The 16620-nt window shown below is 39.9% G+C and overlaps 2 protein-coding genes, 1 long non-coding RNA gene and 3 other non-coding genes across 8 annotated transcripts; 4 read left to right on the forward strand and 2 right to left on the reverse strand.

Moving 5' to 3' along the window:
- Nucleotides 1–324: 324 nt before the first annotated feature.
- Nucleotides 325–3729, forward strand: LOC117549221. Of its 2 annotated transcripts, none has more exons than XR_004569451.1 (5): nt 325–464; nt 1518–1706; nt 2035–2130; nt 2528–2612; nt 3525–3729. It is a non-coding gene; the product is annotated as an uncharacterized LOC117549221 (long non-coding RNA). The 2 variants fall into 2 exon arrangements; XR_004569452.1 differs by lacking the exon at nt 325–464 and adding an exon at nt 473–1346.
- LOC117549451 lies at nt 1791–1923 on the forward strand. Its single transcript, XR_004569484.1, has one exon. It is a non-coding gene; the product is annotated as a small nucleolar RNA SNORA31 (small nucleolar RNA).
- On the forward strand, nt 2173–2305 carry LOC117549449. The gene has a single exon (XR_004569482.1). It is a non-coding gene; the product is annotated as a small nucleolar RNA SNORA31 (small nucleolar RNA).
- Nucleotides 3092–3224, forward strand: LOC117549450. The gene has a single exon (XR_004569483.1). It is a non-coding gene; the product is annotated as a small nucleolar RNA SNORA31 (small nucleolar RNA).
- A 3214-nt stretch (nt 3730–6943) lies between the features above and the next one.
- On the reverse strand, nt 6944–13650 carry LOC117549262 (general transcription factor IIF subunit 2-like). Of its 2 annotated transcripts, XM_034220992.1 has the most exons (9): nt 13474–13650; nt 12829–12902; nt 12577–12601; nt 12052–12190; nt 10753–10812; nt 9603–9684; nt 8411–8510; nt 7945–8088; nt 6944–7573 (listed from the first exon to the last, which is right to left on the reverse strand). In XM_034220992.1, exons 1-9 carry the CDS (start codon nt 13540–13542, stop codon nt 7451–7453), a joined length of 816 nt encoding a protein of 271 aa, XP_034076883.1. In that variant the 5' UTR covers nt 13543–13650; the 3' UTR covers nt 6944–7450. The 2 variants fall into 2 exon arrangements, with proteins under 2 accessions (XP_034076883.1, XP_034076885.1); XM_034220994.1 differs by lacking the exon at nt 10753–10812 and having other exon boundaries at nt 13474–13649.
- Nucleotides 13651–13719: 69 nt separating this feature from the next.
- Nucleotides 13720–16574, reverse strand: gpalpp1 (GPALPP motifs containing 1). The gene is given in 8 exon segments (XM_034220991.1): nt 13720–14327; nt 14449–14466; nt 14468–14551; nt 14656–14820; nt 15588–15843; nt 15925–16020; nt 16103–16232; nt 16332–16574. Coding segments are annotated over 8 exon segments (1056 nt in total). The 5' UTR covers nt 16420–16574; the 3' UTR covers nt 13720–14108.
- Nucleotides 16575–16620: the final 46 nt, after the last annotated feature.

The following is a 16620-nucleotide window of genomic DNA, read 5'->3' on the forward strand; positions in this document are numbered from 1 at the left end:
TGCTGAATTCTGCTTCGTTTCGTTACGAAGGAAAATAACGATGAATTGCCCAATTAAAAAACGTTTTCTTTTGTATAATGTTCTTAAAACAACCGTGCTACAACAAGCCTTATATCAAAAATGAATAGCATCCAACAACAAAACACTGTTTTCATGGGGGATAGTTCTTTAGACATATAACTTAACTGAACATTTACTCACTACTGTAAAAATAACATACCAGGGGCATAGAGTGGCGCGAAGTCACGCCCATCTACTTCCGGTCCATGGGAGGTAAACCTTCCTCTCCGTCCTCCAGGGGGCGACCCTCACACATCTCGGTAACCTATTTAATCTGGGGGCTGCAGCTTTCACGGTCTTTCAGCGACTCACTCACCAGCAGCACGCAGCAAAAATGTCCTCTCCAATATCCATAATGCCAAACAACATGAACGAGTCAATCTTCTGTACCGACGTGGTCTGCTGTAAGTATCTTACGTTTTGCACATTTATGGGAAAAAAGTGTTAACGTTAGAGCGTTTTAGCTGTAAAATCTCAGTCTGTGGACACGTGTAAATTAGCTGGTGCCATTTTGTATCTTCTTCTGAATCATGGTCTCTATCCGTTTCGTATAAAGGAACAAAGATACCAGAATTGCAATGGTTAGTTCAACTGATTTAATGTCTTTTAAAGATGGTAAACATACAGGACGCTAACTGAAGTTGGTACATGGTTTTCGGGCCTAGGGAAAACATTTCTACCGTCACACAGGTCAGCAGCACTGGAAATGCCTCGTTGCTACCATGCTGGCTAACTTTAATGCTAACTTTACATTTGTAGTTTATACAAATTAGAATTGTCCTAATGTCCCCGAAATCGTGGGAATGTTGTTTTCTTCCATATACCAGACAACACCTAATGTCTACTGGTTTTGCTTGTTTATTGTACGATGATTTGTTTGTTTTTATCAGGTCATTAAAACGGTTGAACAGTTGACAAAATGGTATATAAATACTACGTGACCCAAATAAATAATTGTCGCCGCATCTTTGACAGCCTGGGCTCTCTGTTGTGAGATACCCTGGCTTTTAAGTATTTCAGATGCTAAATTAAATATCCCTGCACTTTCTCTGCTCGTCTTTCCATGGCGTCTCAGTTTGAATCAGGGAGGATAAATCATTTGGTGTCATTTAAAAAAATAAAATAATGGGAATGAACCAGTAGCTGCCGATCACCTAATTGTTCAGTAAGCGGCAGACACAATACTGTAAGATCCTGAATGTAATGGGTTTTCTCCCTTTTTCAGTTGCAAGATGTATGCTTAAATGACAAGCCATGACAAAACTACAGGACTCCAGGATCTCTGGGTTATTTTTGCACATTCTTCTTGTAAAATAAATGCCATATCTGAAAAGCAGTTGTGGCTCCTAAAGCCTTATATTTAAAGTACAGTTTTGGCCTATTGGATGTCATTTAAAAGGAACTTGTGTATGGGCACTACTGTCAAATAACTCCTGTTTCATACTTGTTACTTGCAGATCCTATGCCTTTTGAGGGATCCCTGTGTGAGGCGGATGCAGGATGATGGCTGTGTCAGCTGCTGCAGAATCTCCAGAGATGACTGCTGCTGAAACACCACACTCTGCCAGGCAGTGGAACCACAGGAGTTAATGCATCCTGACAAAGGAGCTCCAACAAGAAGACTGCTGCCCTCTGCATCCAGTCATGTATGTAAAGATGTGTTTACTTTGTGGAGACGCATGCTAAGGCCTAACTGTTTTGGGGATCAAGACTTTTAGCTTCGTCACAAGCCGCATCTTTGACAGCCTGGGCTCTCTGTTGTGAGATACCCTGGGTTTTAAAATTTCAGATGCAAAATTAAATGTCCCTGCGCTTTCTGCTCGCCTCTCCATGGCGTCTCGGATTGAATCGGGGAGGATAAATCAAATGTTAAAAACTTGTTGATATGGTCAATCAATTAATCTATTGGTTCCTATACTAATGACTTATTCTGTTTGAAGCCTCAAGTTAATGTTTTTCCTCTCCCTTTGACAGTCTCCTGGGTAAGCGTTGGGAGATGAAACTTGAGAGAAGATGTCCCAGCTGTGATGTTCACTGTTTGCAGTCTTTGTCCGACACAATACTTTGCAGGTGAGCAGGTGCAATATTGTCTTACAGTTAAGGTAGACTAATTTGCATCTACTGATAGACCTGAAGTATGCTTCTTTGGCTTCAAGGTTTGCATAGAGGTGCTAAATTGAACGTTCCTTGTGCTTTTTGACTGCTAAATACAATAGCAGCACAGAATAAACTGAGGAATACATTTTAGCTTTTTGAGGAAAGTCAAATTCACTAGTAAATGTGACCACTGAAGTCCATTTCCTAACACTCCTGCACATTTGATGTGCTTGCTCCATAAATGTCCCAGTCCTGTCAACATGTATTGATTTGTAGTTGTGTATATGGTCAATAATTTCATCTAATGGTTCCTATACTAATGACTTATTCTGTTTGAAGCTTCAGGTTAATGTTTTTCTCCCTTTGACAGTCTCCTGGGTTAACGTTGGGAGATGAAACGTGAGAGAAGATGTCCCAGCTGTGATGTTCACTGTTGAGCAGTCTTTGGCCGACAGGTGAGCAGTTGTAATATTTTCTTACAGTTAAAGGTGGGGTAGGTACGTTTGAGGAACCGGCTCGAGATACACTTTTTGTTATATTCCATGGAATGCTCTTAACATCCCGATAGCAATGAATATCTTAACAAAAAATTCATCTGTGGAACCCGTAATACTGTAAAAAGCACAACCAATCCGTTTAGCCGGCCCGGCTAAACGGATTGGATTGCCGCCCTGTCTGTCAGCCTTCCATCTCGTGCACGCACAAATGTATCTCGTGCCCTCATTGGACGTGCATTGCAGCAGCACTTCAATGACTTGCCAGCAACAGGCGGCCACGTTCACCAGTCTACTGACGTCATGTGTGTTGGAGGAGGTGCTCTGTAAGGAAGTCTGAAGGAAGGGGCAGATTCTTTTTGGCTGTGTACTTTCAAATTTTAGTGCACTCGAGCCGGTTTCTGAAACTTACCTACCCCACCTTTAAGGTAGACTTTAATCTGCATCTACTGATAGACCTGAAGCATGCTTCTTTGGCTTCAAGGTTTGCATAGAGGTGCTAAATTGAGCGTTCCTTGTGCTTTTTGACTGCTAAATACAATAGCAGCACAGAATAAACTGAGGAATACATTCTAGCTTTTTGAGGAAAGTCAGATTCACTAGTCAATGTGACCACTGAAGTCCATTTCCTAACACTCCTGCACATTTTGAAGTGCTTATTCCATAAATGTCCCAGTCCTGTGTCAGAACAAATCTGGTCAACATGTATTGATTTGTAGTAAGTGTATAGGTTGCACTGTTAATAGAATTTGTATGTAGCAGGCATTTTGCCATGAATTTGCTCGAATGACATCTGGAGGCACAACTACTTGTTGCATGATGACTTGACTTTTGTTTGCTGCGGTTTTTCCTTAATGTTTCATTCCCTTTCAGGTGACAGGCGGCACTGCGAAGGAGATGGCTCATTTTCCTGATGGAAAAACAAATGTGCTTTTATTTTTATAAATAGACTCTTTTCATTTTAGTTTGCTGCGTCTGACTGGCAACATTTCACATGCACATGGTACATCCAGGCAGAATGCATCAGCTGTACATGACATGTAAAACGTAATCCTGAAAATAAAACTATTCGACTACATCTGAAGCATTTTTTGTTTTAACTTGTTGCACGATGTTTATCTATATAAATAATGCAATATTGGTGTGAAAACAAAGTCTCAGGAAATATTCAGATATGACAGGGAACTTTTATCTCTTAAAGGTCACCTGTTGTGCATAATCAATGTTTCGCATTTTTAAAAATAAACATGTGTCCCGTGTGTAAAGAGATTGCTCACTTTTTGTCCTGATATAAAAACCAGTCTGAAAATGAGCTGATCAGATTTTGGCTTGTGTAACCAATAACAACCAAGGTAACCCTCCACCTTATCACCTCAATCTCCTTCTAGCACACCAATGGTCTTCTATAACCAAATATCTCGCAGAGGAGAGTGGCACCTTATTTTCATCTAAAGTAGTGTAGTCATGGACTCTGACCTGAGTTTCAACAGTCACATTAAAACCGTTACTAAATCAGCCTACTATCACCTAAAGAATATATCTAGGATTAAAAGACTACTGTCACAGCAGGATTTGGAAAAACGTGTCCATGCTTTTATCTTCAGTAGACTCGACTACTGCAATTAGTCTGACTAATGCATATATTAAAACGTTTCAGTTTATTCAGAACGCCGCTGCTCGAGTCCTCACTGACACTAAGAAAGTGGATCACATCACTCCTGTTCTGAAGTCTTTACACTGGCTTCCTGTGTGTCAAAGAATTGATTTTAAAATACTGCTGCTGGTTTATAAAGCTTTGAATGGTTTAGGCCCAAAATACATTTCTGACCTCCTGCTAAATGATGAACCATCCAGATCTCTCAGGTCTTCAGGGACTGGTCAGCTTTCTGTCCCCAGAGTCAGAACTAAACATGGTAAAGCAGCGTTCAGTTATTATGCTCCAAATATCTGGAACAAACTCCCAGAAACCTGCCGGTCCGCTGCAACTCTGACTACTTCTAAATCCAGACTGAAGACTTTCATATTTGTTAACTATTCATATCTTAAACTGCACTGTAACTTTTATCCATGTATATTTAGTTTTGTTCATTTTATTATCTTTGCCATTTCTTACAGTTTTTCTCGATTGCTAACACACTAAAATTATACATAAAGCACAATTATTTTAACTGACTCTCAAAGAGCAAAACATCGGCTCAAATCTCCAAAAACGTTTTCAGCTTTTCACACAATTTGCAAATCAACATGGCACTTTTTGCAAACCACTGCACACGTTTCTCCACGTAAGACACAGGAATCTGTCCTAAAGTCACGTGTTAGCAGGTTTCAAACACTGATATTCAAAATGCCTCACGGACCAATGATCCAGAAACACGTTCCACCTGACCAAACACCTGATTGCATAATTGTTGGCTCATCAATCAGGATGTTAGCACTATAAAAATACCACAGTTGAGTACTTTCTTACAGCAACAATGGAAGCCAACATGGAAGCAAGAGTACTCTCTAATTAAATGAAATGTTATCAACCATGGTGTGACGATGAGAGAGGCTGGACAGAGGGTTCAGCCTAATCCAAGCCGATGTACTGTCGCTCTCTGTAATCCAGACACTTAGACTTGAAAACAGGTTAGTCACCAGTTTGTAGCTCTGCATAGTTCATGATATATCAGAGCTTATATCTGTTGTGTGAAACGTATTTACTTCATTACTGTAATTGAATTGTTGGCGTGTTGCATACTATAACTGTACAACAATCCTGCACAATGTACTGTGGTAAACTAACTTTTATGCAACACAGACACTGACCGACCACTATATCTTTGTTGTTTATCTGAAGGACTGAGAAACAAAGAGGTGGAAGGCTAAGGATGTTCAATGAGGCACAGGAAGCAGCAGTTACAAACTGGGTTTTGGAAAACAATGCATCACACTTGGAGAGATCCGAAGCATAGTAGCTATGTGCTGAGATGCATGTTGCACAATGTTAGTTTTTAATAAAATGTGATTTTTTTCAACAACTCATTTGTATTTCTTCATGTACTGTATTTCTGTAAACTCAAGAAATCTTTCTCTGCAGAAACCTCTATGTACAGAGCATAGCCCATAACAGAAGAAAGTGCTTTAGATGATGCTCAGCAGTGTGTAGTTGGGTAGTCAAACAATCTAGTATTATGAATGAAGTGTGTTATATTTGGTGCTAAAGTTTGCATTTGGAAAGTGTTTATGTAGTTTTGAGTGCAGTTCTTCATTTAGCAGGAGAAATTAGGTGTTTTGCACTTTGGGTGTGTGGTTTTGTGAATTGTGTTTAGTGTTCTGAGAAACTGAGCAATTTAAAAATAAATGTGTGTTAGCAATCGACCGAAAGAACGAGATCGCGGATACAAGCGGCCGAGATGGGTTTTCTCCGCAGGGTGGCTGGTGTCTCCCTTAGGGATAAGGTGAGAAGTTCGGTCATCAGGGAGGGACTCAGAGTTGAGCCGCTCCTCCTTCGCGTCGAAAGGAGCCAGTTGAGGTGGTTCGGGCACCTAGTTAGGATGCCACCTGGGCGCCTCCCTAGGGAGGTGTTCCAGGCACGTCCAGCTGGGAAGAGACCAAGGGGTAGACCTAGGACCAGGTGGAGGGATTATATCTCTTCGCTGGCCTGGGAGCGCCTTGGGATCCCCCAGTCAGAGCTGGTTGATGTCGCCAGGGAAAATAAAGTTTGGGGCTCTCTGCTGGAACTGCTACCCCCGCGACCCGCCCACGGATAAGCGGGAGAAGATGGATGGTTAGCAATCGAGAAAAACTGTAATGTCTTTCATTTTTGTAAAGCACTTTGAATTGCCTTGTGTTGAAAGGTGCTATATAAATAAAATTGCCTTGCCTAAAGAAGACGGACTCAGCACTTTTGAAACGGTGCTGAAACAGAGGGGATTATGGGATGCTACAATGTATGATCTGTTTGGTATTTCGAGCCAAACACTTCAGAGACATATTTGTATACATGAGACCTATAATATATTGATGTAAAACAGTATAATAGGGGTCTTTTAAGCCTTTTGATTACACCTGAAGACATCATAACTGTCAGCTTTGAAAACTGTACATCTTAATGCAGAACAAATGATGTTGCCTTGGTTATGATCTATAACATTTGATTACATGTGTAGCCACAAGTTGCAGTCAAGGTCACATTTTGGTTCCCTCTAGACGATTTGACTAAAGTGTTTTTATGGTTGTTCCACTATTTAGTTGCTGTCGAGGTGTTCTTGGGCAAGGTGGTATGATTGATGAACTTGTACAAAGTAAGATTTTCTATTAAAAACACATTTATTGTATTTGTCATATGTAAAACTTTAAAATTACAGATAAGACAGGCAAAGACGTCAAGCACAAATGTAGAATAACAGCAATCTTTTAAAAATATTTAACTCAAATGTCTAGAAAAAGAATCAGTCACATCCTTTTCTTATAAACCTCTTACCTCTAAATAATTTTGTAACATTGTAAACTTGCTAACCAGAGTTAAATCAATGTCTTGCTTTATAAAATATCAGAGGCCATTACCTCAAGGGTGTGCTGGAGCTGTGACAAACTACATCAGGAAGAGACGCTCAAACATTATCCAAATGCCCCTTCTAGTCTCCTATATAATACCAAGATACAACCTCTTCCTGTAAAACATTAACTTTGCAGGATCACAGCATCCAGTGGGTTGAGACTTGATAGGAGAAAAATTAGGAGAGAACACCAAGGTCCAGCCAAGGCCTCGCCTGGGAAATAAAAACGTGGTGCATCGGCCTTGGGAGGGTCAGAAACTATTCGTCAGTCTTTTCATCGTCTTGATAATGTCGGTATTCTGGTTTGAGCTCCCAGGTATTCTTGTGTGTTCCCTTCACGTTGTAAACGCCAATGTCACGCAAGATTTCCTTCAAGTAAGTCTGGGAGAGGAAACAGACCAAGTATGAGAAAAGATTAATACAATGCTCTAATTCAATGTGAATAAAGCATTATAAAAAAAAAAAAGGGGATAGCAAGTCGATAATCAGTAATTTCAAAACGGTAAGCAAACATTTCAAACAAGTGTATCATTCTATTATCCAACTCTATGGTGGACTGTGGTAAAACAGCAACATTAGCATATTAAGAGTACTCGGCTATGGAGAAATATTGATTCAGATCATGGCTGATAAACAACCCATGGAATAACACATCTAATGAACCAGATGTGCTTCTTCGTGATTTAACAGCACTGAAAATCATTCAAACAGCGTGCTAAAAAAGAAGCCCCCATGTTGCCCTCCAGTCTTACCACAGGCTGTTTGGTGATATCCACCAGGTCTTTGATGTTGTAGAACTGGTGCTTTTCAAAAGCAGAAAACAACATGTCCAACACCTGCTGTTTGTCCAGTCTGGCCCTCTTGCCCTCTTCCTTCTTTTTCCGGTCATACTCAAGCTGTAACGAAAGATTAAACAACCATATCACTGCATTTGCATGTCATGACTACTATAAACAGGACACATTTAATTACTTAAGGAAATAAAATGCATTCCTATGTGTAAAGTCTATTAATTACTATATTCTATAAACAAAAAATGTGGAAGGGAGCTTAGCTTGACATAGGCAGATCATCCCTAAGGTCATTGCCAAACAATATGCTTTGCAGAATGTGCTTTTAAAGATATAGTGGATAGTTCATATTGCACCAATAAATTGCACGCTACACATTTTATGGAACATGCCAAAACAAATTGAGTAGTTTAATAATCAGTCTTACATTGTAGGTATGGTTGGCCACAGGTTTGTAGTTGCTGGTGACCGCTTTCTCCAACTGCTGGGACAGCCTGACTGGCTTGGCCAACTCTTCAAGTTGTAACCTGTTAAAAACCATGATGATCACTGCATGACATACCATCCACACTTATTCACCTGGAAAAATTACAAACACCAGGTCGATGTAGTTCAATGTAACTAACTGCAATTCCTACTAACTTATGTGATCTTCAGCATCTTTTAAACATTTATTTTATTTTATAAATAATACATTGGTTCTAGTGTTTATTTTGTAATCATACAGGGTTTTATTCCAAGTCAACCACCCAAATGAGATAATATATGGAGAGACGTAACTTTGATCTAACATGCAACAAACATAAATCAATGACATTAAAGGTCACCTATAACACTATTTTTATGCATTAGCATAGGTCTCAGATATTTAAAAAACATGTCTATGAAGTGTTTTGCTCAAAATACCAAACAAATCACCCATTCTAGCCATGCCTCATATCCCTCTATTTCACTTCCTGTTTCAAAAGTGCTGATTCTGGGTATAAAGCTTTTTTTTTTTAAAGGGGCGGAGCTTATGCCTGCTCATGCGGGAGATTCTACCGGCAGATACTGCCGTGATGAAACGCTGTATCATGGATTATCAAGGATTATTTCTGAAACAGTAAAGGCTTTCTCTCTTGCCGGTTATACCACAAGGTGAGTTCCTTTTTATATCCAGCTTCTTCACACACATGCTCTGTGCAGTACAGGTTAGCTCTGAGTGTTAGCGATGCTAATGTAAACACCGACCATATTACGTCCAAAACAGTCGGGCATTGTTTCTGATAGCAACGTTTCTGATAGTGCTGTGGGTCTGCATTGTCGACGTCATATCGGACGCAAATCTGGATCAGCTCCGTTGTACCCCCGTTTTTAGAGATTTGGGTACGGAGGAAAAGAGAGAGGGTTTTATTTTCTGACGCTGCGTGAGTTCCCTGACACACAGGGGACACATATTTATGTATAAAAGACATACAAAAGTGAATTTTGCATGATAGGTCCCCTTTCAGATTTCTCGATAATGTAGACATAAAATACAAATCTAAATATTTGCGTCTAACATTCCAATTGCAATCCAGGTTCAAGTTTTTAGCTAACTAATTAACAACGTGTGTAGACATCATTTCAAAAAAGCTCACCTCTTCAGCTTCATATAGTTTTCACTCACAGCAGTTCTACACTCTGCTCTCTGCACCACCACTCCCTCCAAGGCTATTTTATCTGAAAAAGAGGACAGTTCATTAACACCTCAATAAAAACATGCATAATGTACTTATTAATAAGTAAGGAAAAGTGATCAGTTCCATGTGTGTAAGAGAAAAGTGATGAACACAGACAGTGAATGGGTAATGGGTCTCTCCTTAAGTTCAAACAATAAGTTGCAGTAATGAAAAGTAATCTTGACTTTTCAAAAGTGACTACAACAAACATCCTAGGACACACATAAACTCTGTTTCTCTGCTATTACTATTATTCATCCCACAATAATAATAATAATAAGGATAATACATGGGATTTATATAGCGCTATTCCTTATGCTCAAAGACGCTTTACATCAAATCAAAGCATTGTATTGTATTGTCAACGGCTCTCTTTACTCAACCAAAGATTTTCCCAATTCAGTGTAATTGTGTCTATACAAGAAAGAAAATGAATACAATCACTTCGTTTCCCACTTTTTCCAAGGCTATTTCCACACCAGTCACATGGGCTGGCTCCTGGCTCAGTATTGAGGTCAGGCTGTGCCTTCCAAGTCCTTGAAGTTATCTACAAAAGTCATCCGCATCGTGGCTTACTTACTGAATGTCTGAGCCAGAGGAAAGATTTATGCCAAATGACACTGTCCTTTGCTATGAAAGTATTCAATCAGTATCCAACTAACTGATTGTTTAAGTACCTACAGTAGATCTGAACTAAGATTTAGAAAGACTCAGATATGATTTCTCTTTGCCAAAACAATGGCACGACGAGACTGGCTTTGAAACCAACACCACAAGCAAGTAACACTCTTCTCAATTGCCACAGACTCTCTTTTCCATGTTCCATCTCCAGTAGAAACAGTGCATATAAAGTGCGTGAGCTTCATATGATATGCATTTCACATTTGTGCCCAAAATTAAAAAGAGGCCTGTGTGTTGCTTCAGGGGAAAACTGGCCTCTAAATGAGGACAATGTGTTCACAGTCTTGGCACCGATACATGCGTCTTCCAAAGCATGTATATGGGCACTCAGTGTGTCTGATTCCCAGTGGTGCAACCATGTCACTCGCTGGCGAAACGGAGGACTCACCTGGACCTGCCCCCGCCCCCGAAACTGAGCTGCTGCCATCAGATCTTTCTTCTGACTGGCCTACAGGAAGGGAGGGAGGATGGTAAACATGATAATACAGGGGATGGGAGACGAAGGAAGGAGGGGATCGAACAACAAGAACCACACCCAGCGTTAAGTCGCACACAAAATCACGCAGAGCTTCTCGCCCTAATCTGATGAGTTCACAGGCGTGCGCATCAGCAAAGCAAGCATGCTCTCACAAAAATCTAGCACAGATTTGCTGTGCTTCACATACATGACAGAGCTGCACAAATACTTAACCTTTACTTTGAAAACGGAATACTTTCAAACTAAAATGTGACTAAGTTACCAAAGCACTCCCCATAAGGCAATAGTTAGCACTTTACTGCATTATTTTTCAACGCAGCAGTGATTGTCTCTCTCCTTTTGTCTTTAATGTTAATCTACTGAATTTAATTCGATGACATATGTTGTCCAACTTTTAGCAGCTGCCTTATTAGACAGGTGTATCTTGAAAATAAAGTTCCAAATCAAGTTGTACTAAAGAACCTATAAACAATTTCAACTGTGCAGCCCTAAAATACAAACACACTCACACACTGATGCTATCCCAAAGAAAGCACAGTAGCACAAGCTCACCAGCACCCAAAGCAACAAAACACTTATATTACATTCAGGGAGCAGACAAGGCTGGTTCAAACCAAACCAAACAAACCCATGCACAAAGTAAATCAACTCCAAATTCAGCAATGATTTGTGTTAATGTTGATCTACACTATGTTAAATTAATTCCAAATGGGGCCATTGTGCCGGATCAAATACCCAAATCTGCTGAGGTGATTGGCAGTGGACTGAAAAGGTCTAACCACAAACAAATGAAGACAGAAGATCAACATCTGAAACTAAAATTCCTGTATACACAGAGACACAAACACAGATAAGACCGGATGAAAACACACTTCCAACAGACCAGCTCTTTTGTTTTTCATTGAGTGTTTTTTGTAGGACTTTGGTTAACACTCTAGGAAAAACCTGGAGAGAGTTCACAGCACAGACACAAGCATGGCAGGCAAGAGAAAAACTGTGCAACAAGACAGCAAGCTGTGGAAAAGGTTAGCAGGATGTGCGCCACCACCTGATCACACAGAACTTACCTGTGGGCCTACAAACAATCCCCATAAATCACAGAAGATTAAACGTGCCGATGTTACAGGGGTATCATCTTGCAGCAGATGCACTCAAAGCAAACGCTTGGCATCCTTTAGCTCGGCTGGAAAAAGGAAAACAGAAACTCACCTGAGGAATTCTCTGTGAAGACCGCCAGCGTCTGCCCCCCCACTGACTGCATGGTGAACGGATGATCGCGAGGTGCAGACACCGTCTTATCCTCTATACCGTCAATCACAGTCAGCTCTTCATTTAAAGTAAAGGACACCTGTGAACAGCAGTTTCATCATCCACATGTACTTCTCTCAGCCCTTTTATCTTTCCTCCTGATGATGTTACAGCCATTTCCCTGCGTCCAGATCAGCAGTTTAACAGCACAAGCACACATACTCTCATTTTATTCTCAACCCTAATAACCAGCTACTTATGTTACATCTGTGTTTCTGCTGCCTGTGACCCACCCAAGTAGCCCTCAATCTGGATAAACATGTGTCATACATATTGCTCTAAAGCTGTCTATCTCTATGCTTGACTGTAAATGTAGAATGATGAGCAAAGTCAGAGACTTTTATCCGATCTTGCTTTGTACAATGCACTGCATGTGGCAGCTGTCCATCACCAAAACACATTGCACTTCTTTCAGACATCACTTACCTCTGGTTTTCCTTGGTTTCCTTTCCTTTTAGAAAAAAAATATAGCAAAATAAGAATGAATTGATTTGCAAAAATAACAGTTTCCACTGCATTAGAAAAAATAACAAAAACACTGCATACAACTGTCTCGTTCACTACACCGTTTATCAGTACACACTCAGTTTTAATTTAGGTTTAAAACGTAAGTTATTGACATGTTGTGCACGAACATCACATGATTGAAACTCAAGACACATAAACCTCTTTACATACTTGCAGATTCGTAGTTTCCCGACATCTCCTCTGCCGGTCGCTTTTGCCCATTGCGCAGAGAGGTACTTGGGCACCTGCATGAAAAAACACAGTATATTTTATAAGGGCTGCTTTCACAACTGGGCGATGGGCCCTTTAGTTAATTCCACAAATACAAAAGCGTTCTCTTTTTCATTGTTATAAAGGAATACCAAACCAAGCTGAGTGTTGGTACCGTACATTGTCGTTAACTTTGAAACAATGTATCTATATCACAGTATCAGCATTAGGACAAATATTTAAAATATTTGAAAAAACAGTAAATTCTCTCCATGCATGTTTTCCTAAACCTAAGCTGCCTAATGAGACGTTTTTCTCTGTTATTACTTTTTGTTTACACCGGTTGTATTGCCAAACGATGGTCTCTGGTCAACTCAATACATTATTGCATGTTGGGAATACACATAATATTGTGATGAGTGGATATGAGCAGTTTTACATAGAAAGCTATCATTACCGAATGAGTTATTAGCTACAACAGACCGTTACATTCGATCGTAGCTTAAGAGCTAAGCTACATTACTTATTGTTAGCCCTAGCTGCGTTTAAGTCTAAAAGGTATCCTATAACGCAATGAGCTATCGTTTAAAAACAATAAATACGCACCTTTACAAGCCACACACCCGTGTTCTGCTTGGCACCAGTTAAATCCACTTCTCCTGCTTTCTCAGTCATGTTTAAAAACAAATGCTGCTACCTTAGCAATGCTACAGCCACACGCATGCGTAACAGAAACAGAAAGTACGGCGACTCTGAAGGTTCATATCGGTGCGAACATACTTTTGACCAATGTGTGCGCTTAATTCCTCGGGCATTAATAATCGGACATGGATAAAAATAAGAGAAATAAAATGATTTAAAAAAAAAAAAGTTTAATATTATTTTTCACAAAAGCAGTTGGATACATGAAAGATCGCAAAGCTAGAAAGTTTATGCAACACAAAACCAATCACTGATCACCAATCACCAATCATATATCAATGTATGAAAAATATGCAGTTATTTAAGTATTTACTTCTAAATGATAAGCCCCAACACAGTGTCTCCAGGAAAAAAGCAAGCTCTGAACTACTTTCAATGGACATGTCTACCATATCTTAAAAATATGTTTGGCCAAAAAAATTCTCCATTTGTGTTACACAGTACAAACATAGTTGATATTGTATAAAACCTGTATGAAAATGGCACAGGCCAGATTGTACACAGAGGTCTGTTTGTTCAAATATATTTCTCAAATTGTGTTAAAGGAACATGCGGTCCCTGCTGTGAGAAAATCGTGTGTTCAGTTCCTGAGATTTCTTCAGCAGCCGCTCTTTCTGCGCTTCATCAAAACGATTCACCTGCAGGTCTTCATCTCGATCAAATGCTCTCCTCTCCACCGGAACATCAACTTTGTTCTTTGCTTTTTCCTTCATCGTCTTTGTGTGCATACTCACCAGAGACTCTGCACGTTTAGTCTCCTGATAACAGGTTGAGGATAAAGACAGTTTAATCCTCACTTTCATGTAAACAAGTGTACATTACATCTCATGTTATTTTTTGACACACAAGACAAAAGAATGGTGAGGTAATACCACTTACGTTATATTTTATCACTTTTTTCTGCCATTTTAACATCCTTAAAGCAGATTTGTGGGGTAACAACCTTCTCTTCCTCACCCTTGTTCTTTCTTTCAATGCGTTCCTAATAATCAAGAATAGAACCAGGAAATATAGGGAAGTTAAATATAAGATACAAGATGGAATTACCAATAATAAATATGAAGATAAGTTATTTTGATTAAATACCCTGATCTTGCGCTCCCTGTCTTCTGGTGTATCTGTCCACATGGAGCGATCCTTGTTCTCTGGGCCCGACTTCTTCTTGAAGGTTCGAGCTCCCAAACCAATGTGCTGCAGTTCTGGTGGGAGCACTGTCATCCATGTTTCTCTGGCCACCACCTCAGGAGTGTCCTTTTTTAGACAGAAATACACACAGGAATAAATTAAGAGAGCAGATGAGGAAAACTTTTTGGGCAATTCCTAAAAAGGAGTGGAAATCCTTCCAACCAGATAATTTGCTAAGATATTGTGTTCGTGTTTCTATGCATTTCCATTTTTCAATCTGTAAGCATATAACAGAGAGTTTTGGGGGCAGAGATTGCAAAAGTACACACATCCTTTACTCAAGTAGAAGTACAGATACTCGTGTTTAAAAATAAACTTCTTTACTCAAGTAAAAGTAAAGAAGTATGGGCTTCGAAATGTACTTAAGTAAAAAGTACCCATAACTACCATCTGTTTTAAAGAGTAACTGACCTCCCTTTATATTAATAGAACAATAATGTCATTGTTAGCTAATGAATGTTTCGATGCTGAACAACGGCAAAATGACAAAGTTCTCATTGGTCGATCTTCTTTAGAGAAGACCAGGAAATGATGGATACACGGATCGTGTTCAAATCAATAGGCACACAATGACTCTAAATAATAATGGTCACGCCACAAAACACACATTAAAACTAAAGTAACTGAAAATGTAAGAAGTAGAAAGTACAGGTATTTGTGTTAAAAATGTAAGAAGTAAAAGTAAAAAGTCATCAGAAAGACAAGTAGTGGAGTAAAGTACTGATACCAGAAACATTTACTTAAGTACAGTAACAAAGTATTTATACTATTTTGCACCCCCACCTCTGTTTGGGGGTGTAGACTACACAGATAAAACTGAGGGGAGGACTCACATCTCCTGTCAGCTTATCTTTCATCTTTCGAGCTCTTCGCTCAAAGTCCAGAGCAGTAGAGTCTTCAACAGGCCCTTTGTGTGGCATGGGTCCAATCACATCATCTTCTCCCTCGCTGCTGGAGGAGGAGTCGGCCTGGTAACCAGGGGGTAGGGCAGGCCCTGGGAAATCCTCCTCTTCTTTATTATCGTCATCATCGTCTTCATATGCTGCTCTACGAAACCCAGGAGGTAAAGCTGGTCCCAGCACAGGTGGCCTGAGGAGCACAATGAAGTTACACCTTCAAGAATTCACATTTTATCCATATTTATCTACATGATCAAATCATTGTGCCTACCTTTCTGGTGAACTCTGTTGTTTCATGAATCCTGGAGGTAGGGCCGGTCCAAAGAAACCATCCTCGTCTGGTTCTTGTACCTTTGTGTCCTCCACCCTGTTCAACACACACATGTTATTGTTTTTTATTTTTATAAATGCATATATTTCTATAACTCCGAGTCCATTAATTAACGTACTTTTCTGCAGAGCTTTGTGCAGCTGTGTGACTTGTTTTGGCTCTCTTGAACGTCACCTCCTCTTCACTGTCCTCCGAGGAGCTCGACGGCTCTCCCCGTTTGTAGCCCGGAGGCAGAGCCGGGCCGGAGACTAAAGACAAGAGAATTAGCAACCATGTGAAAAACAACCTAGTATGAATATTAGTGACTTAAAATTGCAATCAAGGTGTTTTATCGCATATACACTCACATCCTTCATCACTATCAGAGTCCTCATCGCTCTCCCTGTTTCTGAACATCGGGGGCAAAGCAGGTCCAATTAGTTCATCAGACGACATATTTGACGATGATGACTTACACGTATATTTAGTAGTTTCTAAAAAGAAACATACAAATAGGCTTCTTTATGAACCAAAGGCTCCTCAACAGGACAGTTTGACCTTTCACATAGGAAGTAAACAGTGTCTGATGGTGTCAAGTTACATAAATAACAAGAAGTACGTTTATATGATGCAACAATAAAAGCACAATAAATTACT

The sequence above is a fragment of the Gymnodraco acuticeps genome, unplaced genomic scaffold (assembly GCF_902827175.1).
Source record: "Gymnodraco acuticeps unplaced genomic scaffold, fGymAcu1.1, whole genome shotgun sequence".
Lineage (NCBI taxonomy): Eukaryota > Metazoa > Chordata > Actinopteri > Perciformes > Bathydraconidae > Gymnodraco > Gymnodraco acuticeps.